The sequence below is a fragment of the Falco punctatus genome, assembly GCF_963210335.1.
Source record: "Falco punctatus genome assembly, chromosome: 8".
In the NCBI taxonomy this organism is placed as follows: Eukaryota; Metazoa; Chordata; class Aves; order Falconiformes; family Falconidae; genus Falco; species Falco punctatus.
In genome coordinates this window covers 9,178,310-9,203,332 of record NC_137588.1, presented here as the reverse complement: position 1 = coordinate 9,203,332, position 25,023 = coordinate 9,178,310, and the positions used below count along the sequence as shown (strand labels likewise).

General features: G+C 44.5%; 1 protein-coding gene across 5 annotated transcripts in view; it reads right to left on the bottom strand.

Annotated features, from left to right (window-relative positions):
- Nucleotides 1–1,346: 1,346 nt before the first annotated feature.
- Nucleotides 1,347–25,023, bottom strand: part of FN1 (fibronectin 1) — a 55,837-nt gene continuing 32,160 nt past the window's right edge. Inside the window, exons 25-46 of one of the 5 annotated variants that reach the window (XM_080399812.1) lie at nucleotides 22,769–23,041; nucleotides 21,536–21,718; nucleotides 20,488–20,577; nucleotides 19,648–19,917; nucleotides 19,151–19,267; nucleotides 18,545–18,709; nucleotides 17,666–17,821; nucleotides 16,760–16,873; nucleotides 14,767–15,036; nucleotides 12,705–12,892; nucleotides 11,529–11,616; nucleotides 11,181–11,357; nucleotides 10,859–10,948; nucleotides 10,463–10,642; nucleotides 9,835–9,924; nucleotides 8,537–9,003; nucleotides 7,837–7,975; nucleotides 6,236–6,400; nucleotides 4,891–5,016; nucleotides 4,192–4,298; nucleotides 3,776–3,886; nucleotides 1,347–2,423 (exon numbers count right to left, since the gene is read on the bottom strand). In XM_080399812.1, the coding sequence (XP_080255938.1) occupies nucleotides 2,394–2,423; nucleotides 3,776–3,886; nucleotides 4,192–4,298; nucleotides 4,891–5,016; nucleotides 6,236–6,400; nucleotides 7,837–7,975; nucleotides 8,537–9,003; nucleotides 9,835–9,924; nucleotides 10,463–10,642; nucleotides 10,859–10,948; nucleotides 11,181–11,357; nucleotides 11,529–11,616; nucleotides 12,705–12,892; nucleotides 14,767–15,036; nucleotides 16,760–16,873; nucleotides 17,666–17,821; nucleotides 18,545–18,709; nucleotides 19,151–19,267; nucleotides 19,648–19,917; nucleotides 20,488–20,577; nucleotides 21,536–21,718; nucleotides 22,769–23,041 (3,596 nt within the window). In that variant the 3' untranslated portion in view covers nucleotides 1,347–2,393. Of the gene's footprint in view, nucleotides 2,424–2,464; nucleotides 3,327–3,775; nucleotides 3,887–4,191; nucleotides 4,299–4,890; nucleotides 5,017–6,235; nucleotides 6,401–7,836; nucleotides 7,976–8,536; nucleotides 9,004–9,834; nucleotides 9,925–10,462; nucleotides 10,643–10,858; nucleotides 10,949–11,180; nucleotides 11,358–11,528; nucleotides 11,617–12,704; nucleotides 12,893–14,766; nucleotides 15,037–16,759; nucleotides 16,874–17,665; nucleotides 17,822–18,544; nucleotides 18,710–19,150; nucleotides 19,268–19,647; nucleotides 19,918–20,487; nucleotides 20,578–21,535; nucleotides 21,719–22,768; nucleotides 23,042–25,023 lie in introns of those variants that run through there. The other 4 variants (XM_080399811.1, XM_080399813.1, XM_080399814.1 and 1 more) reach the window with 4 other exon arrangements.

Genomic DNA, 25,023 nt, shown 5'->3' with positions numbered 1-25,023 from the left:
TTGAACGAGCGACTTCTCCCTTTGATATCTGCAAGGATTCAAAGCAAATTGTGTAGCTCTGCTTAGCATCTGTTTACCACAGGGAAGAGCATGTCTCTCCTCACGGGGGATAGGTCTGCGCCCTTCAGCTGATGTGTTTTGAAGAGCAGGCTGCTGCCAGGCTCTGTTTTGCACCGTCACCATGTGGTGCCTTGCCCCTGGCCAGTCCTGTGCTGGCAGAACAACAGTTCCCAAAAACGTGTAAGTAAATGGAGAGCAGGGAGCAATCATTGGCACCCTTTGCAGTCAGTAGCAGAGGAATTTGCTCCAGGAGGAGCCCCTCGGTGGCTGAAGGGAAGAAGAGTCCTGACTCTGGTTGTTCTTGTGATCTAACTGAAGCTCTGAGTTAGCTGAGAAGACCAACCACGTGGAGACGTGCTGCCGCTTCTGGAAAAAACAGCCAAGGGCTTGGTGTAGCTGTGAGCACCTTGTCTGGAAGCTCTGGGCAACTGAAGGCTCCCTGCTACCAGGGGCTGCTGCCCCTGCCTTGGAGGTAACTTGGGCTGGATCTTAGCGCTCGAGTGACCACGGATATAAATCAAGCCTGCGTTTTAAGGTCCGGTTGCTGTTCCTTTGGCCTGGGTGAAGCATGGGAACCTTCAATAACCTTGGTTCTTTTTGTTGCTGATTGTTTCTAAAAGGAAGGATGTGTGGTTGATACTTGGATCTCACAAGTTTCAACTGCCCCTGTGCTGCGCTCTGCTAGTGGTTTGCAAATATGACTGAAATAAAAGATTTAGCTGAATGGCAAAATACCCAGCGCTACGCTAGTAAATGTTAAACAGAAACTGTCAGCAGTGTAAACCCTCATGCTTTAAGGCTTGGACAGACCTCTACAGGGAGCTTAGGTAAATGCGCTGTTTAAATCATTTTCTCTCTAATGCTTCCTGCGGAGGGGGGGAGGTGTTTGTTGCTGTTAAAATCGATGGGACATTAGAGCGAGAAGGTGAGATGGCACATGACTCCTGTTCAGATGGGCATCTCCTGTGTGTCTGCGAAGAGAATTACTTAGCGATGCAGTGGCTAAGGAGGGATCTATGCAATTGGTCTCTGGTCTGAAATACGTAACTCCCTTGGGAAAGACAAATTAATAGAAATCCAGTTTAACAGGAAAGTATTCTTCTGTGTCTGTCTATGCCAGTTTTAGTTCTCGAGTATTTTAGATACTCATTTGGCTCTTGAACATTGGTGGGATAGAACTGATTGCTGCTGCAATCATTTTATTACTTGCAAATGTTTCAGTTGCTCTATAGATAGCGATCTTTGCAATCAACTGCCATGTGTGTTTCTCATGTCAAGAAGCCAAATTTTATTTTCATGCTATGCTTTATTCAGTCCAGAGAAAGCCATCGACTTGAGTAATACAGTGCTTGTTTCCAAGAGAGGAATGTGGCCTGAGGAATCACGACAGAACCTTTCATGTTCTGTATTTGCAGATGCTGTGCAGGTTTTTGCAGCGTTGGCAGCGCAAGCAAAAGGGACTTGCTGCTAACTTCCTTCATTGTAATCAAGGCTGGCTTTGTTTTAAAAAAAGGTTTTGAGGAAAATTTCATTCACCTTCTTCCCCACCCCACACGGTGGAAGCACAGGAGGTTCAAAAGCGGTCTTTGCCTGTTAACATGCAGCCATAGACGCAGGTGCTATTTGTCCCTCCCATTTTTTTACAGCTTTGTGCAGAGGTAAGGGAAGGATTTCCGGCACGCTGTTGCAGCAGTGCCTGAGGGTGTTGCTCCATAGTACCTAAACAGCCTCAGTTCTGAATTTTGTTATTTGAATTTTGCAAATGGAGATGGAACAGCCGAGTTTTGAAAGAGGGGTGCAAAAGCCCCTCTGTGAACCCTTTCAGATGGTCACAGGCAGGTTATCCTGTTGCAGAGGGGTGAACTGTGGCCTTCCCCAGGGGCAAGGCACGGAGCAGGGTCTGAGACCCAGCATCAGTTTGGACCCGGGGCGGAAGGGAGGGCAGGGAGTCAGTGGGTCCCGGTATAGTTAATCTTTGCAACTTCACAGGTGTGGATGGCCTTGCTAATTTTGGCAACTCAGACACTGAGAGCATATTTGATTCTAGGTATCTAAGCATCTGGCTGGATCAAGGACCATCTCTACCTCAGCTCATGTGCAAAGCAGGGGATGCTTTCTTTTCCCTCCCCCCTTTCTCTCCTCCACCTATTCCCACAAAGCAAGCCTCTGCCTCCTGCAGCATGGCATACATACTCAGAGTGTCTCTGCGCTTTACTGGGGCAGGGGGTGCAGCAGCTGGAAGTCTTTAATTAACAAACTGCTCTACAAATATTCTCTTGAGGTTTACTTCATGCTTCATTGAGATGTTTGTTCCATCTTGTTTCAAGGCAATGTTACTCCAGCTCAGAATAATAATCTTCATCCTAGATTCCATGGTAGCAGAGAGAATCACTTAAACTACATGTCTGGTTTGTAAGTCTTTTTATTAAAAGAGTTGTTTTTTTCTTTTCCACAGTAGTAAAGCTTTGGCACTTACAGTATAAAAATAATCACTGATCATAATTACACCAAATTCCTCTTTGTCAACTGCATACTAACTGTCTTCAATACATTTTATTCCCATATAAAAACACTCGAAGGTCAGGGGAACAAAACTGATAAATAACAGTATGAGATATAAAGATACAGCTAGAAAAATACTAGGATCATTGAGAAGGAATTAAGACTGTGCATATTTTAAATATCACAGTGACTGGATTTGCTGTTCCTATCTTATTGCTGGCTGCACGCTTACGTGAAAGCAGAAGTGTTTGGTGGACTTTCCTATCTCTAAACTTTGGTAATGTTGTCCTCAAATACTCTTTGCATAGCATGGGAACCTTGAATTTCTACACCCTCCCTCCCACTTAATATACAATCCCTCACCAATTTGTGATTTAGCATTTCCCCCTCCCCGCCCCCGCGCCCTACACCTTTTCCTTTAAATTTGAAAACACTGACTGGCATTCAACACTTTGAGCAAAAACAAGACAATTGCTATCAATCATGAGAAAAGTCTGAAACACTCCAAGAGTGGCGCTTGGAGAAGCTGTGAGTTGAGCTTAAGCTGGGAAAATGGCTCCAGAGCAGCGGGCCATTTTCAAAAGATGCAGTTTTGCTAGCATCACTCCAGTTTGGATGGTAATCATGGCAGATAGGTATTTATACTTTGGTTTGTCTGTTGCCATTGCCGCAAGAAGTCTTGCTGGATGTTACTTTCCTCGTGGATGTTGTGTGTCTGCCTGTACATCTAGGGGCATGAAACACTCAATTGGGCAGTTGACATTCTGTCAGGAGGGAAGGAAATTAATTAGCACTGTCCTGTATGGACGGGACACTTCCATGGTGTGGTGTGGGCTGAGAATTGTTGCCAGCCTGCGTAGCAATTTAGCTTTCTCAGCACAAAGCACACAGCTGGTTTACAGCAGCAGGTAAAGGCTAGGAAATCACTGCATGCACTACCGCCTCAGCCAGAGCACGCAGGTGCATCCCAGTGCTAGTAAATGAGAACGTCCTGCTGCCGCTGAGTGTGGCACTGAACACTGTGTGTGGAAGTGTGAGCTCAAGCGTGCGTTCTGTGCTGTGCAGAGTGAGGGCATGCTGCGCCGCTGGTCATCATGCACTTCTAGCCCAGCAGGAAGCTGCATAGCACTCCTGGGCCCTACACAGACCCCATGCATCTGTGCTATAGACCAGACTTGCAGTAAGGGAGGGCAGAGAAGGAAAGTGTACTCACGGTGTTTGTGGCCTGGTGGTATCTCTGTGTAAACTGTGTGTAGGTATGGCCAGCAGAGCCTTCGGGGACCACCTCCACGCTGGGTCTACGGCAGTTGTCACAACGCCAGCCCTAGAGAAACAGGACACGTGCGCCGGTCAGATCACGCTGATGCAGGTGGCCGAGGAGCTGCCAGTATTCACGCATGCGGCTACAGATCCACCCACACCAGTGAGGTGACTCCCATCTTCTATCCTGCAGGCCCTGACGCCAGTACATAAGCTCTCTGACTAACTGTTTTCCCTCTTACACGGGCCTGTTTTGGCCGGGCATTAGACAGCCTCTGACCTGAAACCCAGCTGTCTTAGAACTGCACTCCAGCAACAGCCGCCTCTCTTCATTCCCCGTGTTCAGCATGTGAAGTCCCTCCTGCTTACCTGCTGTCCTCCGTAACAAGTGCAGGAGCAGATGGCCCCAAAGTACTCCTTCTGCCACTGCTCTCCAACTTGGTACATTTTCCCATCGTCATAGCATGTGGTCTCATCTGTGGAGGAACAGGCAGAGCTCAGTTGCATGGCTTGTGCTTGGCTTTAAGCATTCTCAGAGCAGCTTGGTCATCAGAACAGGAGCCTCTGGCCAGTGCTCTCTCCCTTTCTGACCGGAGGCTCACTGACTGGCAGGGGAATATCATTCAGTTTTATAGCTCTCCAGACACTTTAACCTAGAGCGTGAGGGTATTCGCCTGACAAGAGCAATGCAGTGTAATTCTTAGTGTGAACCCTAGAGGATCTTCAGGTGACAGGCCCTGCAGAAAAGTCCCATGTTACTGATTAAAGCAATTACACCACTTAGTGCGGTGACATATCCCTCTTGTGTGGCTCCAGGGCCAACGGCAGACAGATGCTGAGTGTGCTGCGACCTTAGCTTTCTTCTTTTCAGGCTTGGCAATGTGAGTCTTATGCCTTTAGCTCTTGTGAGACCAGATTCAGTTGGTTACCAATTCAGCCCCCAAAACCTGAATCAGGCATACTCATACTCTGCTTGCCCCACGGCAGGACCAAAACTTAACAGGAACAGCCCTGAGATGCTGAAACATTCTGAATGGGAGGTCAAATTAACATCAGAAGGAGACTTACGAGGTTCACACTTGAATTCCCCTTTTCCATTTCCAAGGCAGGTACAGCTCATCATCTGGCCATTCTCCCCCTGCCGGTCCCACTTCTCCCCGATCTTGTAGTTTACACCATTATCGTGGCACCACTCTGGGAAGGCAGAGGAACAGGAGAAGCAGGAGTTACCCCACACGCTACAGTGATACAGCAGGAGGAGAACGGCTTGGTGCTCCTCAGGAACCAACAGAGGGGCAGGAGAAATAATCTTTTCAGCTCATTTATGTCCCAAGGAGGAAATGGGTCCAGCTCCTGCAGCTTTTAACCACTGAGGATGGCTACAGGCTCTTAGGAAAAGAGAAAGTAGGATGTGACAAAGACTGGGGAGGGGGAGAAGAAGAGAAATGAAAGGGAACTTATTAAGACATGGGGCAGGAAGGGAGAGGAAAATATTTTAAATGCTCTTTGAGCAAACACACAGTAAAACTGTATCACAGACTGCAAAACACAATGGGTAAGCCGTGTGTATCAAATGCTGAAATGTAAGTATTAATCCTGTAAAACAAGTGTCTTCCCTGCAGTCACTCCTCTGAGTCTGTGCAAATTGCAGACATACCCTCTTTGCTTAGCTTACTCCACAATTTAAAAGCGTAATTTAAATTAGTTGGATATGAGCTGTGTTAAACCACTCAATCACAGACTTCTGTTCTATTCCCTTACATGAAGTTTGATATTCTTCCACACAGTCCTGCAAGGAATAAAACTTGGTGCCCTGGCAGAGGTATCACCTGCTTAACAGAGCTTCAAAGCACCACCATTTCTTCAAAGCAGAAAATTAGAAAACTGGTTCCGCAAGATCCTTTGCAAAGGCTGTCTGCAATGCAAAACAGATTTGGTACTTGCTGTAGTACCCACTGAAATCCACACAAGTTCTGTCTGGCCCACTGTGATGATGTATATAATTAGGAGATGAAGATTCAACCATAATTTTATATTCAAAACTATCTTATTAAATGGCTACTCAGATACTGTCACTTCGGCATCTTGCCTATCTGACTTTTACACATTACCTGGACGTGGCTGGCAAGGGTAGGGAAAATGAAAGAAACATTTAACTTCGGTGAAAAGTCAATACGTACTAATACAATATTGATTGTTGCTGATGCAGTGAGTGGCAATACTAAATAACCTGCACAGCTCACAAGTAACCAAAGTTTTCCATCACTTCTCATGATGCAAAACACTGCTTTGGTTTAACAGCTGAAGAGCCTGCATTCATTTGCATCGTGTTTGGATCAGGTTGGTACTGTCAAACATGCCATTAGTGCCCAGGGAGCCTGGAGACAGGGATGGTCAAAAGCAAGCTACTCACTAGAAGAATCGCATCTGAAATGACCGCTGCCAAAGCCTAAGCACTGGCACCAGAGTTTAAAGCCAGTTTCAGATAACCGCTCCCATTCCTCGCCAATGGAATAGAAGGAGCCAGTGTAAGTATCAAAGCAGGTGTCGTCAGTGGGCTGGTTTAGTCCTTCAGACACTGGAACAAAAAGAGAACAAACAGGCATCACACACAGCAATAGGAACTACTGAAAGACAGAATGATTTTCACGGAATAAATTTTTTTTTTTCCTTACAATATCCTGGCAGTAATGGAGCTACCCCACGGGCATATACTCGATGGTTCTGTCAGCAGTCCAGACTCCCTGTGATTTATTTTCCATTTGCATGTGTCAGAGCAGTTGAATGATAAAAAACCTGACACGAAGGCTATTTTCATTTTGATTTGCCAAGTTCCAAGCAAGTGTGAGTTTTTGCATTTGCGGCTGGAGAGCAACAACCTGACTTAGTCCTGTTTTTAAGAGAAATGTGCTGTGTGATGCTGGGGAACAGCAGGAGGTCGGCAGCTGCATGTGCACTTCTTTTGGGCAGTTCGGAATATAGCTCACGGCTGGGGGACAGGAGAAGGAGACCAGACCATGCTGTTGGATAGATTGATTTCCACCTTAGGTGTCTGCCTTCACTGGAAGGTGGGTGTTTTACAATCACCAGTTCAGGGTATGATAATTAGGGTCAAGAGTTAATGCTCTCTGCTCAGTCTGTCACAGATACAAGGTAACTGGGGTGCTGGAAGGAGAGAAACAGCCTTATTTCCCAGGGACGTGGGAGCAGTAGGAGGCTTAATGGGCAGACAAAATAAATCCTTAACTCTTCATTTCCTCTTCTCCCATCCTCTCCTTCTCCTCTTTTTGACCTCAAATTACACAAAGGAGGAAATGGAGGGAGACTTGTTGACCAGACTCCTGTGCTGGTAAAAGCAAAGCCCAGGTCCCACAGGGTGTGTGTGGGCTCTGGGCTTTCCAGCTGTGGCAAGTGTTGTGTCTGACCACAAGTACTTGTGGTTGGTCACATGGCTTCTAAGTGCTGCCTGTTTGTGCTTAATCAGCATCTCTGCAGGCAGGCAGCCCTGCTGCCAGACCTTCAGGATGGTCTGGCAGTGCTGCTAGATAACCAGCACAGAAGCAGTGGCAAATGAGCGACAGAGCAGTTAAGCTGGCCACCACAACTTCCCATAAGCATGACATGTTGTAATTGACCACACATTTCTGCCCAGCAGCGAAGATCTACAACGCTGATGTGATCCCTGACTTCCTTTGAGAGCAGCAAATACCACCAGATCTCTTGCTCTCTGTTGGGCACTGACCCTAGAGGAGCGTGTGGAGCCTCAAAGCACATTCTTCGTGATTAGACAAGAGATCAGAATAACTCCAGTCACGTGATCAGTGTGTCAGTTACCCAGAATGAGCAAACCTCACAAATCACTTGTCCTAGTGTCCTGCTATGGACTCTCCCCGTCAGGAGAATGTTCTTCTCTGAGCTATTCTCAAGCCTGGGCACAAGATAGTTTGCCTTGAGTAAGGGATATGAGGCAGGGACAGCACAGGTTCCCCATGACTCCATAAAGCTTTTACTTACCAGTATTGCCAACTGTGACCACCTCCTCCAGCACCTTTTGTCTCCGGTGATCTTTCAGGGCTTCCACTATGATGTTGTAGGTGGCCCCTCTCGTAAGACCAGTAAGCGTAGCACTGGAGGAAGTGCCAGGAACCCTGAACTGCAAGAGGCAATGCCAAGTCACCAAAAAGGGAAGAGTGAGGACTCCTTCGCTATCATCCCGCTCATAGGAAAGACAGGGTGCTTAGGTTGACTTCTACTCTCTCTGCCACAATGGAGCCAGCCCATTCCTCTTGGACATTCTGAGAGCTTCAAACAATACCAAGTTAAACTTCACTACTCTGGACTATGGTTCATGCAGGATATATTATTACCAGCATTTTAGGGAAACAGAAACCGAGGGAGACAAAGGAGAAGGGCTAAATGAGTCTTTGGCTTGGAGAAGCAGCACCTCAGTCTCTGAACTCCCAGTCACCTCCCGCTGACTGCCCCCTTCCCTGGTGAAATGCTGATACCGACAGGTTTTCAAGGGCTTGTGTTTTATCCTGGAGCCTTCTCCATGAAGGAGAGGAGGGAGACATTTATCCTTCCTGGTCTCAGGTACGTGTTAAAAAGACTCTTTAAGCTAACTCTGAGTGCCACTCCCTTAACTAGACTCCCAAGAGACATCTGCTGCCACAGGTGAGGCTGACGCCACTCCTGTGCTAAGAAGTTCAGTTACCTGCAGAGTATCTTCATCCTGGCTGACTGGCTGACACGAGATGATGTATTCAGAGCTCTCCAGCAACGGCCTCCAAGAGATGGTTGTTTGAGAAAGAGCTTCTTGACCTGTGGTGTCGTTGCGCCTGGGCCCACGGGAGTGAGGGTACGAAGGTTCGACTATGATAGGCACTTGGTACCCAGGGATTTCAATTGCTTCATCTACGTTTGGTGGGGGCCGTCTTGACCCTGGCCTAAGGGGAGTTGCTGTTGTGGGTACAGGCCGTCTGTAGCCATGCTCCTCAAAGAAGATTTGTTGACCCTGGTGTCCTATTGTCTGCGGGTGCCCAGAGGTGCCTGGAAGTTGGATACCATTTCCATTGTCATACCTATTGTTTGTGAGGTAAGGGGTCCCCTCATCAATGGAAGGTACGTCGAGAATGTCGGGTTGGTTGGGGTGCGGTCTGGTAATCAACGTGGGAAGCTCATCTAGCCAAAGAAAGGTTAGGAGTCATGAAGCAAAGCGCAGCAAATTAGCAGTGGTAATTTAAACAGCTAGAGTGGATGCTGTACACCGCTCCAAGCATCAAAGATTAGCCATCAAAGATGCAACACACTTTTTATGACCTCATTGTGATTGTGAAGGTAATATGTAGCTCTCAATATATTTATATACTATATAAATATATGTATATCTTCCATACATAGGCATAAGAAGTGTGTTGGTATGAATTTTCCATACAGCTAAGCAACAGTTTTGAACACTGCAACCCAAAGAAGCCACCACTGCTCAAACTGAGAAGAAGAAAGGATTACAAGAGATAGTCACAGGTTACCAGTTTAAGAAAAATCATTGGTGTGCAGTGAGAAACTAGCTCCTTGATTACATTTGGATATCCAGCTGGTACTTTTCTTTCTACAGGTATCTCAATATCACACTGTGGAGATTGTAAAGAGAAATGCAATGGGCAACAAATGAATGGATTCTGCCTTTGATGCCATCACGTGCTAGACAATAAAGTGAGCGTTAACCCTAATTTAATTACCAACTAGGTACCCAGGCGAGAATCAAGCACCAAGCATGTTGTTCTGTTCTTAAGTCTTCAAACACAGCTAAAAGTGATTAATATAACTTTAGAATCTTACTTCCTACATCCTAGAAGGAAAACCTCACAAAGCCTATGAGACTCATAAAAAAGGTGTGGCTGAATGGTGCAAACAGGATATTTTAAATAACATTATTTCAGTCCTGAAATTGTATCCCCCAAGTGGAAGAAATCATCTCCTGTTGGCACACAACAATCTAGAGCTTTGTTTTACCTGTCCTTTTTCTGCCAACCAGTGGCTCACTTTTTTGATTGTTCTTCACAGCAATGATGTAGATGATGTATTCAGTGCCTGGTTCCAAGCCTAGGGATGGAGGAAGGACAAAGCATTAAGAGTTGCTTTTCTTTTATGATTATGTGTGGGATCTAAGGCAGAATGAGAGATTGGTATGGCTATAGTATGGGTATGTGCATTTTGAATCTGAGGTTTTTAGGACAGTACAGTCCAGCCTCCTGCTCCTTACAGCAAGTTTGAAACCTGACGATGTCAGCTGGCACGATAGGTGCTGCAGACACAAAGCAGCAAATCTTCAGAATGTGTGACTGATGGGGTGCCGGAGTCATGGGCACCCCATGAATGGGTGACAGTTGTGGTGGCAGTGGAAACAAACATCTATGGATTGTTCAAATCTGATGGCTGATCTGATCAGTGAAGTGTATTGTCTTTGTACAACACATGTACTTATAAAACCGCTCTCTGTCATTAGAAACTACAATAAAGGAACAAAACTTTGTCTTGCTCTTAGCTGACCATCAACATTCTATAATTAGGCCTTCCCTCTCTCTCTTCAAATCTAGGTCTTTCCGCTTAAAAGCTCCAAAACAAAACAAGAGACAGGTACCAGTAATAGTAGCCTCGGTGGTGCCAGGCCGAGGGCGAGGCAGAACCTCCTTGGCTGGTGAGCCGGGTTTCTCATATCTGATGATGTAGCCTGTGATCTTGGCTCGTGGAGGCTGCCAGGTAGCCAGGAGAGAGTTGCTTGTGGTTGTGAGGAAGCGCAGGTTAGAAGGAGCATCAATAGCTAGGTGAAAATAAAAGGAAACAAGTCAAATGCAGTCAAAGGCAAGCAACATTCTTCACCTGAACTGCACGTTCTTGTCATCCTTCTCAAACTCAGCAGTATAACCTATTTGCTGTAAGTCACAGTAAATATTATATATGATTGGGTATAGACAACTTCTGACCGTATGTATTACTGTGTGTTAGCATGAGCAGAAAAGTCAGACAAGATCATTACCAGTGGAGGCATCGATCACTACTGGGGAACTGCGTGCATTCTCATTCAGAGTGTAAAGGTAGATCTTGTAGTCATTGCCAGGTTGCAAGCCTAAAAATCAAGTTGAAACATAGAAGTTAGCTAATCTGAGGAAGCCATCTAAAAGGGACATCAAAATGTCTTTCAACACCTTGGAGACTAGTCTTTATGACTTGGTTTTTTCCCCCCACCTTTTGTTCCTATAGTATTTTTCATCAAGGAAATTCAACTACAAAACAAGAACCCAATGTACCTTCCAGTATGACCCTGGAAGCTCCTGCACCTGCAGGAGCCCTTCACTTACCAGTGATAGTGTAAGTCCTAACATCAGGGCTGATGGTCCTCTGAATGGGGTTCTGGCCACTTGCTGGGACAGCATCGATTTGGAAACCAGTGATGGTCTCAGTCTTGGTTCTCCACGTAATGGTGATGGTTGTCTCGGTGGCATCTGTCACACGGGCCCTGCGAGGAGGACTGACATCTACACCAGAAGGAAAAGGTCTCCTGTCAGCTAAGCGTTTGTGAAGGCCTTTGCCAGAGCTTCGTATAGAGCAGAGCTTTGTATAAAGCCCTACTTCTGACACAGAGTAGGATCTCAAACTCTGCACCCAGCACAGTACTGACTGGTCGTTTGTGGAGGATCACCACTTACTTTCAAGAGTGGTGACCACCCCCTGGGCTGGTCGGCTGGTCAGAGAGTCCTTCAGGGCATACACACTCACTTCATACTTGGTTGCTACCTAGAACAGACAAAGTTATACCGTGTTATGAGAAGGACCCAACACAGTGGGAAATACCTCTGCTCTCATTCAGTGGTGGAGACATGTTTCTTGGTCACCTGCTACTGAAGCATGAAACCTTAAAATAATTCAAATCAGTGAAGAATTGACAGGATAATTCTAATTATTTCAATCTGTATTAAAGAGAGTAGACATGGACCCTGATAAACAATGCTGTTAATAATACTAGTAGTGCACATGTGCACGCTCAAGACCAGAGGAAATCCTGGAAGAAGCTTATTTCTCATTCCTCATTTTGGAATCTGTGTTTCAAAGCTGATTCTTCAGAAAATCCTGTTTTTCCTGGAGTTAATGGATGCCATTCGCTATGATAAGGTGCTCTTGTTGTGCAGAAAAGAGAATGGTGGAAGTTACAGCATGGTCTGTCGTCCTTGACTGCATCAGACCAGGAGTTCACTTAGATTAGAATGTTTTTTAAGGCTCATTTTTGAAAATGATTCATAAAACTCCTTAAAAACAGATCAGTAGCTTTTTAAGATAGCAGGGACCATAAAAGCAGCAATTTTCAGCCTTTTCCAGTTCAGGAACTCCTGAAATGTTTCCAGTGGAGAAGATGGCTGTATAGCAAATTTAAACCTACTCACAAAAGACTTGCATTTTTTACTTACATTTTGCAGGTGTCTTAAAAATAGGCAATAGACTGCCAGAGCTCCCACATTACAGCTCGAAAACCTCTGCATTAGGTCACTTTATCTGACCTCTTTTGTGAAAGATGAGCAAAAGCGTTTTACTGGGTTACTGTTGATTGTGAACGTGGTAATTTGCATTTGATTAAGGCATCCAGTCTTCCTGTGCTAAATGAGGAAGGGGAAAGAATGCAGATTCAGCAGGCCAGTTCCTTGCCTTTTAAAAACTATGGTAAGGAGTAGTAACAGTCTGACTAGCCATCAGCTTCAGAGTCAGACCCTTAGGAGCTGTAATGATCTAGTCCAGCTGAAATTCCTGACCCAGGAACTTGAAATTGCTTCAGGTTCTCCTGACATCTCCTTTCTACAACACAGCCTGCGTTACACAATGAAAACAGTTACCATTAATCCAGACACAACAGCAGATGTACTGTCCGGAGAAAGGTTGATTTCTTTCATAGGACCAGTCTTTTCTTTGGGGTTCACTCTGACTCTGTAGCCCGTGAGGCGAACGTTTGGTGCATTCCAGTTGACGGTAAGACTGGTGGGAGTTACCTGAGTAAACTTCAGGTTTGTTGGAGGTGGAATTGCTGTGAAAATCCAGATTGGTACATGGTTAGTTTAAAGAAGGCAGCCTTGGATAAAACAACATTCTCTCCTGAACACGAGACAGGTTTAGACCTGAAATATATGGGCAGGAAAGTGGTGTGCCTTCTGCAGACACGGGCATAAAGCACCATGGAAGGGGACAAGGTATTCAGAAGAAGATTCTCAAATCTACAGTAACACTTTTCAGCAGAAATAAGGAGATCTCAGTGCTTCAACCCTGAAGTCGGATGAATAACAACACTTGCTGTGATATAAGGTGAAAACTTTGGGAGGTGCTTAAATCTGTAGCAGGCCAGTCTGTTTTAATTCTTCTACCAGTCTCTGCTTTTCATAACATGGCTAATAGTTTAGTCCTGCTTCACTTGCCTATCTGTTCATTTCTAAAATACAATGGATGATTTACAAAAGTAAGTAGGAAGCAGGCTCAGAAATTGCAAAGAGGATATAAAATACTGCAAATGCAGAGGGGAAGCATTTTACAGCCACTTATGCAAGTGTAAATTACTACACAGAGAGCAAGGCAATGGAAAAGCAGAGCTGTGGTGGCCATAAGGCTCATTACGCAAGAGTCTGTTCACAAGCTAACACATCTAATATCTTTAAAAACAAATGTTTGCAGTAAAAAGACCATCCACTGAAACATTTTCTTGCCTTACTGTTGGTAATCCTTGGGCTGTAAACACAGGAAAAATATACCTTAAAGTAGTGCCCGCTATTAGCATATTGCTGTGAAGTGTTCTAATTTTATAGAGTGGAAATAGAAGATAATTCTCCCTTGTTGCTTTGCGCAGAGCTCAGTCAAAAGTCCATGAACATCAATGGAAAGTCTTGAATGACTTCAAATCACTTTTGAACAGCCCACAAAGGGTAAACCAGAGAGCAGGTTTTTAAAATTACTGTATTTGTACTTCTGGCAGGTAGTCAGCCAGCTGTTTCAATCATTACAGCACTCTGATTCAGTTTAGTATAGCGATCTGTACACTAGGAACTACTGTCTTCATTACCCCCCTGGAATTACGGTACCAACTTTTCATCCACCAATAAACAGAAGACCTTTATTACAAAGGTGCTACCTTTGTAATAAAGATATGTCTGGTAAAGCTGGAAGCTTTGCAATGGATGCCATATTGCTGGAAGTAATTTTATTGCAAGCAATTAGCTTTTTCCTCCTTTTTCACAAAGGAATTTTAAACATATTCTACATGGAGTTGGATCAGACTGACATATAAGGGAGTCTCCTGAATGGAGCATGTCCTCTTCTTGTGGAGGTGGTGTGAGCACAGGGTGTGGGCATGCACATGGGCTGCAGACTTAGGGTAGTGCCAGCAAAGGATCTAGAGGCTCTGTAAGACCTGAGGGTTAAACCATCTCCTAGCCTTTCACACTGATCTTCTGCTCCATCCAGCAGTGAGGATCCTGGGGGATGAAAGCTGCCCTGATCTCTCTGTTGTTGGTAACTGCCACTACTTGCAGGTGCCCCATAGCCTAAAGACCAACATAAGAACTTTGTGAGGGGGTGGTTCACCAGGAATTAGGCTCCGTGACTAGGGACCGAACGTCACTAATCCACTTGAGGACTAAGAGGCTGTAAGGTAACATCCCTCCTTTCTCTATAACCTGCTCCTTCAATCCTGCAGATCTTTCCTATATTCCTTAATGTGTATGTGGGCTGACCCCACTGGCAGCCAGCTCTCCAGCACCGACTAAGCCATCTCTCAAGAGCAATCACATCCCCTTGGCTGCCCCTGGGGCTTCCCCGGCACAGAGCACCAGTTGTGCATGGAAGCACGCTTTACCCAACAGGGCAGAAGCCACTGCTGCCATGGCCTGCTGGGTGGCGTAGTTAAAGGTGTACCTGTGGACTGGGTCCCAGTGAGGGGTAGGCTCTCCATGTCATCGTATATGGCAACGATATTGATAGTGTACTCAGAACCTGGCCTGAGGCCATGCAGCTCAGCAGTGTCTTCTTCGCCACCTGGGGCCGGCAATAGCTCATGGATTCCATCCTCAGGGCTTGAGTAGGTCACCCTGTACCTGGTGACTTGCCCCTGCGGGCTTTCCCAAGCAATTTTGATGGAATCAACATCCACCTCAGTGAATGTTAGTCCTTTAGGGCGGTCAATGTCTGTTAGGCAAATTAACGGTAAGAGGTTATGTGATAAAAGCAGGTTGTGGGTGAGGAAAATAAAAAGCATTTTTATTACATGCAAAGCAGTTTTCGGTTTTGCGCGAGAGAGGGGGTACTTGATTCTCCTCTGTGCTGCACCTTGCACATACGCTTATACCCATGCAGAATAAGGCTGAGACTTTGTGGGTGCCAGACAGCAGGAATGCAATCTTGGCCTTGTTGAAACCAAAAGGACTTGCATTACCACCTTCAAAGCAGCCCGACACCAATCCTTGTGTGTATTTGAATCCCCTTGCACTGAAACCCCTTTTACGTAACTCTTAACAGCATTAAGCTACATTAAAGCAGTCAAGAGAAAAAAAAAAAAAACGGAATTTTAACACCCATTTTTACCAGAGCCAGTAACTGGTTCCTAGTGCTAAAGGCAGCCAGACAGCACACCTGACTCAGTAAGTTTGGATTCATGCTGCATTTGCTTTTCACTATTGTAAGCTGCTGTGCAAAGTGCACGTCCAAGGAGAATCAGTCCCACTATTTTCTTTCATAAATTGATTTCCAATTAACACACTTATCAAGAAAGCAAATTACTCAGTATATTATATTTTAAAATCAGTTAGAAACAAACTTCCTTTCAGCTTTGTATTGAGTGCACAGGGAACGTCCACAGGTGCAACTGGGTGATACACACATTCCCAATTAGACCAATTCATCAGATTTTCCTAGCAAGGTGGGAACTCAGTGCTAGACAGCAAGGTAAGTGAGCCTTGTTCCACAGAAGTCTAGTGTGGCTACCACAGAGCTATACCCATTTGTTCCACAAAATGGGAGGATCTGGCATGTCATTTTTATTCTGGAACCAAAGTATGCTTTTCTATAAGATTTCAACTTTTATTTGCCATGTTGTATTAGTCTTGAATTTTCTACATTTTCTAGTTGGCAAAGGTGACTCTCATCCAGGAGTTTGTTGTCTTGAAACTGATGTGGACTCTCTTCCCATCCCTGAAAAGCTTCAGAGAAGCTCCTGTTGTCTTTAGGACAATTATGTAAGTATTTGGGGCTGAGCTGTGGTTTTGAATATGAGCCTGAGCAAAGGAACAACATGCGTGCAAATCCCTACCCCAGAGGTGTCCCTGAAAAAGGCACTTCACATCAGAGACATCCCTCTCCGAGTTACATGTTCCCTCTTGCCTCCCCTGTGTGTCCAGAGCAGTACTGCTGTATTGTACAGGCAGATATAGCAATTTGAGGGCTGAGCTGTCGTTTCTTTTACAGTGCTTCATCCCAAGTTCTTGATAAAACTCATGTGGTTTCCTTTACTCCCTTGCACAGGGCAAGTGCTCCCAAACCTAGCTGAGTCCCTTAACAGTAATCACCTTTGCCACCTAGCTCCAGAAAGGAGATCTTTGCACAATTTTTTCCACTGATTAGCTGATGGCAATCAAAACCCCAAAAGACTTTGCGGCTTTAGTGAAAGAAAATCAGAAGCACAGCATTTTGAGGGGGTGGGGAATTGCATTTTGCCAGTGTTTGAGGGAGAGGATTGCATTTTTGCCAGCATCTGCAATTTAGGTGCATGGAACTTAACACAGGGCAGACCACCTTGCATTCTCCTGGAGACTAGGCACCTGCCACTTGCTTTCACTGGGAATGTGATACTGCATGGTAGATTCAGGTATCAATAGATAACACTTGTTTTGTTACCGTGAAGTGAAATACGTACTGGTGACAGCTGTCTCAACCAAGGGGAGGCTCTCTCCGTTCTGATTCTGAGCATAGACACTGACCATATACTCAACTGTGGGCTGCAGACCTTCAATAGTGACCTCCGTTTGATCTGACAGGAAAAGAATAACGTTAGTCCATCGGCAGCTGCACAAAGCTGTGGAGAACTGGCCTCTAAGTAGCCTTGAATGAAGGGCCTGTATAAGCTGTATCATGAATATACATCATTAAAATGAGATGAGATTGACATATAAAGTTTGCCTTTTGCTTGCACTATGCTTCTTTGGCAGTGCACGACAAGGCATCTGCAATTTGTACCTGCTTGAAGGCCCCACAGCTAAAAAGGCAGGTTAGCACAGCAGAAAAAATAAAAAGACCAGCTTTCATCATTTTTTGGGATAAGACTGACCATTAACCCCACAAGCATCCCTGAGTGCTAATCTCTGCTGATCCCACAAAACGCACTGTGTTTCCGAGAGCAACCTGAGAGCTGACTTGGCAGGTCTACGGTAACAAGGTCAAGCCTGCAGCGTATGTGACCGAGTCCATGCTATGACCAAGGGTCACGTTATGTGACCTTCAGAAGGATTTCTGAGGAAGTTTTGCTGGATGCTAGAAAATCCAATGGCATTTCTTTGAAATCCAGGTGCCTTTCAGAGACACTGAAGTTGCCAAGAAAAAACCTTTGCAGCGGTGATGTCAAAGAAATCTGAAGCTTTCAGGGGAAAAATCTGCCCTAGCTGCTTCTGGATGAGATCCAACTGAAGTAAGCAGGATGGCAAAAAAAGGTACAAGCAGGAGAAAATTTGGCTTCAAGTATGTGCCTACTGCCTAATAGTGTTGATTCCAGTGGTCACATCTTGCGTTATTTACAGATCAGGCAAAGGATGTCATGTACTCTTACCTGCAGGTACATTTTTAGTTTTTGTGGGCCCATGTCCTTTCTTGGGGACAGCTGTCACTCGATATCCTGTGACTGGGGATGTCGAAGGGAGCCATCTGATGCTGATACTGTTGTCCTGGACATCGGTAACCTGCATCTGGGATGGTGTGTCTATTTCTGGGCAACAAAAATAGTTTTTTCTGAGTATGTTTGTATAGGAAACCCTCCCTTCGCTGTTGCCTCCTAGCTGAATTTTGTTCTGCTCTTTGTTTTTTAGGCTGTGCATCTTAGAATAGACAACACATGTTGCTATTTATTTGTCCTTCATGCTAGCCCAGAACAAAAAAAGCTTTAACCATAATATGTGGGTGACTGACCTCATATCAATGTTAGTTGAGGATTTTTATTGTTCTAAAGGCTACTAAGTGCCTTTATCTGCAGATACCGTAGAAGCAGGATTAGGCTATATCCAGGTCCAGATCAGGATCAGAGACAACAGTCCTGGAGTTATAAAGTCAGGTCTCATTGGGATTACATAATATGACAGTGCACCAGAAGCACCGGAGTTCAGCCAACAGTGACCCCGTGATATGAGAGCCCAACAGGATTGCCACTCTGCAATAAGCATTCAGATATTGCTTGTATCCCCATTTGGACTCCACAGGGTCTCCTTCCTCCAAAGGTCCAAGTCCACGATCCCCTTCTGTGTCATGTCATTATCATGGTAGGCCACTATGATACACAGCTCCACTGAAAATGACAGGCTTACAACATAGTCCATAACTTATAAAAGAAACCAGGGATCAGCAATACAAATTTAAGGGGATAAGCCAACACAAAGCTGTAGGGGTTTTTTTTATGTTGGTTTTTTTTTGTTGTTGTTGTTTAAACAGGTCTCACCTGTTTTGTAGGTGACAGTGACTGGCTTGCTACTGGCAGGGCTGTCTCCACGGCCAGTTACAGCATACACAGTGATAGTGTAGTCTACACCAGGTTTGAGGCCAGTGATTCTAGCAGTAGACAGGGTGCCAGGCACGGTAAACTCCTGCACAGGGCTGCTTCCACCTAAGGAGGACAGGGTGGAAAAGAAATGTAATGGCTTTCTCAGTTATACATTTTAAATCATGACAAAAACTGGGACAATCCTATATGCACCAGGCTGAAGACAGGACCCTGTTGATTTCAATGATTGTTGGGTCTAAGTCTTTTTCAAACCAACCCAAGGAAAAGAAGGAAATATGTACACAGCACCACCTCTGAAACGACTGGAATGTTCCAGGTGCTCCTACTTTTTGGTACACAAAAAATGATTTGCTGTCCTTTTAAAAAAAAAATATGAAAAAACACACCTATATTTGACAATCTTCTCTAAATATACTGCAAGAATCTTAGATACAAGAGTTTTTTGTCTGCTACAGTCAGACTTGCCTTTGCTATTTGCTGTGGCTTTCTAATGGTCTCAGAATAGTTTCTGGTCTGTGACTGGTCATAGCAGCTTGCCCTCACCTGTTTCACCATAAGTGATCCGGTAGTATCTGACTGTCACTGCAGGAGCATCCCAGGAAATTATGAGACTGGTTGGGCTGGTGGGGGTGACTTCCAGGTCCCTCGGAACATCAGACACTACAAAACCGGAGAATTGAGAGTTTAAACGCAGTTAATGTACATCAGCTACATATTCCACCTATCATACCGTGCTCCTCTGCTACTCATCTGCCTTAGTTTTAGCCCAAAGCATGCACCTCTACCAGTGATGTATCTGGTTAAAAAACATATGACATTGGACTAGATTTAATGAAAAAGGTTCTGCTGGCCCTAAAGACATCTGACTTAATCTGAAAGTAGCATGGGTCCTCCCACCTTTTTCTAAATCAGGCCCTACCTCAGTATCACATGATACTTCCTCACAAGCAGCATTTCACCAGCTGGTAGGGAAGATTTGGTTCCAGAGGACACCCAAAATCCTTGCGGTATCTTTTAGCCAGTGCTCTCTCAAGGCTTACCTGTTGTTTGTTGGCCAACCAAGGGCATGCTCTCCTCCCTGCCATTGATGGCAATGATGCTGACCACGTACTCAGTTCCTGGAAGCAGGTTGGTAAGGGTGATGGAGTTCCGTGACGGGGGTACACGATCCTCCTTGGGCCTACCAGAACCATGCTCTGGGTGATGCCGGATTTTGTAGCCCGTAATGGTGGCACGAGGAGCAATCCAGTGGACGGTGAAAGAATTAGCAGTTATATCCGAGAAGTCAAGGCCAGTGGGGGAATCAAGACCTGGGTATTTCAAAAAGACAAGAGCCTGAGCTCAACCAGGCTGCTGGCCATCATGACCACTGCCATGTTTCATTAAGCTTAGTACCATCGCATTGCCAGATCCTCAGCTAAATGCTGTTCAGCCACAGAACTAAACAAACACGTTCAGGTTCAAAGCGAGATAAACAAACAGTGGAATGCAACTGTAGGAAAAGATTGTACAGCACACACAGACAACACAGCATAAAACAACGCGCATGACCAGCAAACTGTTACACGGTTATGAAACAAGACTGGGTGATAGATATGATAGGCTCTGCCTAGGCTTGTGCTCAGGCAGTCACTATTGGTACATTCACACTAGGAGCTACAACACTCTGTTTAAAACCAACAGAAGTTCCGGCTCTCAGACATAACAAAGTGCAAAATTTTGTAGTACTTCCCAAGGCGTGCATCTTCTTTGCTCTCTGATATCTAGCCGATGACCCATCAACAAGGTGGCAATACACAAGAAAGAGCAACAAGGTCCCATTAATGAATACTTAATGGACAGCATTAATTGAACATGTGTCTCAGGGTGCATGTAAGTACCTGTCTTCTGGATTCCAGACAAAGGTGCACTCTCATGTTGCTCAGAAACACTGTAGACTCTCACCAGATATTCAGTACCAGGGAGCAGATCTGTGGAGTTCAAGTACAGGAGTTTAGACCTATTTCTTTACTAATAGCTACAAGTCACTCAACCTACAAATTTTTAACTGTGTTTCTTAAGGGAGGTAATCAGGTTTTGCTTGACAGAAGATCTCAGCCTCCAGGATAGTCAGATATTTAAATAATTTCTTTTTTTTGTGCATTATAGTTGCTTGCAATGTTTTAGCCTGAAGGAGCATGGTATCCTGTATCATTGCTTCATTAGTTTGTGGAGACTGACTAGAAGCAATTATTTTTCTACAAGGTCCTTTCTAGTTATCTAGTAGTCTAGTTATGCACCAGGCCAAAGTTTTAGCTGTCATAAACTGGAATAACACCAAGGACTTTCAACACAGCTGTTCTAACTCAGATGAGCCCCAGATCTGATCTCTTATTCTGAAAGTGGTTATTGTCTCTCACTCAACCAACCTGATTCTAGGACAGAGAAAAAAACCTTCAAACATAATACAGCTTTTGCACCACCAAAAATTGTCACCTTTTGAAAACGCCCGTGCTTTGTTGCCATGTCCTATAAGGCTCCAAACAGTATTTATTTTCTTGTCCCAAGCATACAAAGCCAAAGGAACAACGACCTTTTGCCCATTCTGATTCTCTCCTCAAACCTCTGCACTGCAAGTCCTTGACATTTTTGGCAAACCAGGCAAGTAACATGTATTTATCTTAATACCTAACCAGGCTGCAAATCAATGCAATTGGCCCGTAGCCTGATTCATCACTGTCCTTGGGTTGATAGGAAAACCTTTCCTGTAGTTTGGCTTTAACTTGGGTAAAGCAAGTGGCCAAACCCCATTTAGTGTGAGTTTGAGACTACTTTGACATCAGCTTAGTTCAGCTGAGAATTTGGTCAGCTACACTTACAGTAAGCAATTTTTATTTTGTTGTGTATAAAAGGCCTCATTTGTTCCATTTATGTAGCCAACCCACTTACTTGTTAAGACCACCATGTTGTCTGAGGGTGAAATTGTCAGCTCTGCAACATCTTCCTCTTTCTTCACAGGCGAGTAGCGCACCAAGAAACTACTCAGCATGATGGAAGTTGGTGCAGTCCAAGTCACTCTCATAGTATCGGGCCCCACGTTAGTGAAGCGGAGATCAGTGGGAGGAGGCACAGCTACATAGCAAAGAACATATATTCCTTAGTTCTCTGATTCATAAAAGTTTATCAAGATGTACGTTCAGGGAATCACCAAAGAAAGTATCTCATGCATAACAGACTACTGTGGCAGACCCATGCAAACAGACTTCTAAACTACATTTGGTTCCACTACAGTTAAGAGCAAAATATGTCTGTACTACTGTCAGGCTCCTTTAACCTCTTGGCAATTCCCAATAGTTTAAATATACCCTCCGGGGCTAATTTGAAAACAAGGTAGCAAGTTTCAGTAACGTGCTTCTTGCAGCTGGATTTCATATTACAGATGCAGAGCCAAGAGAGGTTTAAAGTTGCCATACAGCAGCTTACAGATGGAAAAGTAATCTCATCTAGAATTCATACATGCAGACACAGGAGAGGAGAGGGTATATCACTAATTTCCTACGACTCTACTTCTACTTGTGTCAAAGGATTTACAGCCTCAGGATTTTCAAACACAATAGGATTTCATGCAAGAACCAGCTTTCAGTTCGCCTTCTGCTCATGCACTATAGAGACCCTTGACGGTGTGGCATGGCTGTCAGTGGCATGTACCCTGGGAGTGGCGGTTCATCTGCATCCTTAGGGGCATTGTGGAAAGAGCAGGGCCACCACTGCAACAGACTGCTGGAAGCTCAAACAGCTATTGAGGCTGGAGGGTGTCTGCTGAACTGCTCCACCCTTTGGCACTCTTATTTTGGGGAAATCACAGTTTAAAAGTCTGGTGAATATACAGTTCATGTTTCATGCTCTTTATTCCAACTGGATGCCGGAAATCTGAACAGCAGAAGGTGAATGAGCCTGGCAAGTCTGCAGCCATTCACAGTATTAAAATACCTCAAATTAGAAGACTGAGGAGTGCATATCTGTCCCCAGCTGCCATTTCAAAAAAGTAGCAAGCTGGGTCTGTCTGGCTTCCCCGCAGTGAGCAGCTCGATCCCTCTTTAGACAAAGCCCCATCATCCCGACAGCCAGTGACAGCATGAAACACCGTCCATGTCACGAAACACAGAAGTTTTCAAAATTCACCCGTTTGCTGTGTCAGAGTGGTAGGGGCGCTCTCTCCGCCATTAATGAGTGTGATTACACTGATGCCGTAATCAATGCCCGGCTCCAAGCCTGTGACTGTGTAGTATCCTACTGAGGAGTCCACAAAATCTTCAAATATAGGGACACTTTCTCCTGCCGCAACTACTGTGATGCGGTAACCAATAATGGTGGAGGCATTTAACGGGGTCCACCTCAGGCCGATGCTTGAGTCAGTTATGTCAACAAAGCTTAGGTCAGTGAGTTGGGGCACCTCTAATGAGTTAAAGAGCAAACGGGAAAGGCAAAGACATACAGAGGCAAAAGAAAGACAAGGGAGAAAAAAAGCAGTGTTCATCACTATTAACATTGACAGAACTTCAGAAGCAATTGCGGTGATATGCAAAATTTCTCTTGGGGTTTGGAGGAAAAGGGGGTCTTTTGGTGGTTTGGGTTTTGTGTTTGGTTTTTTGGTTGCTTGGATTGGTTTTTTTTACCCCCCTTTTTTTATTGTACCCTTCAATGTAGTCTCCATCTGCCTCCCTGGGCAGACAGAAGCCAAAACTCTGATCTCCTGAGACAATGCACTTCCACTTTAGACATACAATTTCCAAAAAGACCTACAAGAGGCACTTGCAACAAATTTACTTTGAGCAATGGTGAGCCATAAGGACCTGTCATTTTCTGATTAAAATAGAAATGGGAAAAACATACCCAATTTTTTTTTTCAGGTAGAAAACAAGAGATCTAAGTTTATTAGCATATAAATAAAACAACTCCTCTGAAATAAGTCGATTGACCCTCTAAATTTTTGGTTTGCTCAAATGGTAAGTCTAACTTTTATCACTGGGATCATAAAAATCATGAAAATATCCACTCATCTGAGGAGGCTAAATCAGACTACACCTTAGCTGGTGAGAGCCATCACAAAACTTCAGGGTAGATCATCCACTAACCAAACTATTTACACTGGACTTGGAAAAAAAAGTCTCATATCTGTGTAACTGCTTGAGGACCTGGCCCAGAATTCCTCAAGTTCTACTTACCACTAACTGCTGCAATATTTGTGCCAATAACGGATGATATGGAATAGTGAGTAGTAAAACACTTTCTTGGAAAGATGGAAAATGGTTAAAAATGAACTTTCAATAATAAGAATTCTGTAAGAGTGACAACTCCTCCATATTCATGCCCAGCACATGATGTGGCTAAGAGGCTGACTTGATTTGTTGGCTAAATTGTTCAGTCTCAGAACTGATCCAATGAATAACAATCCTCTTCAATGACCTTGTAGATATTGCCTAAATTTCTGTATGGCAAAGAAGCACAGCTGTGACTGTCCTCCCTCTTGATATTATTCCTATTAGCAAAGCTGTTCTTTTCCTGCATGTTAGGACCAACAGAATTCGTCAGGGAGTGGGGGATGTTAGATGCATCTTTAAAAGACAGTGGCCAAACCCTCAGTTGCTCAAGTCAATAGATCAGTATTGATTTAAGCACAAGATTTGGCTGTGTAACTTCAGCAGGGTGATCCTGAAATCAGTGGGAGCTAATGACTCAGGATCAGACACCAGCATGTGAGTCAAAGATGCAGAATTTGGTATCCATTCTGTTGGATCATTACAAGCTAGTTTCAAAAGGAATTATGGGACAGTAATATCGCAAAAGGCTGGCTTTAATAATAGTAGTTATGTTGTATTTTAACGTCCTTCTAGGAAAAGACTTATTTTACAGAATAGATACAAAAAAATGCCAGTTTTCTGTAAAATCATTGTTTATCCACATGGAATGCACATACCATATCACCTTTAAAGAGTGTTAAAAGCCAGACATACATTCTTAGCTTTCCCCTACCAGAAGATGGTAAAGGGCTAAAGCTATTACTGCTTTAATTATGCAGTATCACAGTATTAGTTCACCCCCAGGGAGCATACAGCACTTCAGTGAAGCACAGAAATTTTAAAGCAGTGTTATAAGAGCAAGCAAACACAGTAGCTGGCATCATTTCAGGGCTGAGCAGAAACAAAAACAAACAAAGCCCTCACAAAGGAAAATGAAATGAAACCATTTGGGAAGATGCATATTCATTTGCTACTGTGGTTACAAAGGTAGTTCTGCAGTCATCGCAGCATGTAATGTGAGATGGCACGCACCACTCTGTGTCCCAGAAGTGCTACAGTGATGGACCTTTTAATCTTGGCTTTCTTCTCCATTGTGCTGAAGTGATCTTCTGCCACTATTACTGCCAAAATTTCTCC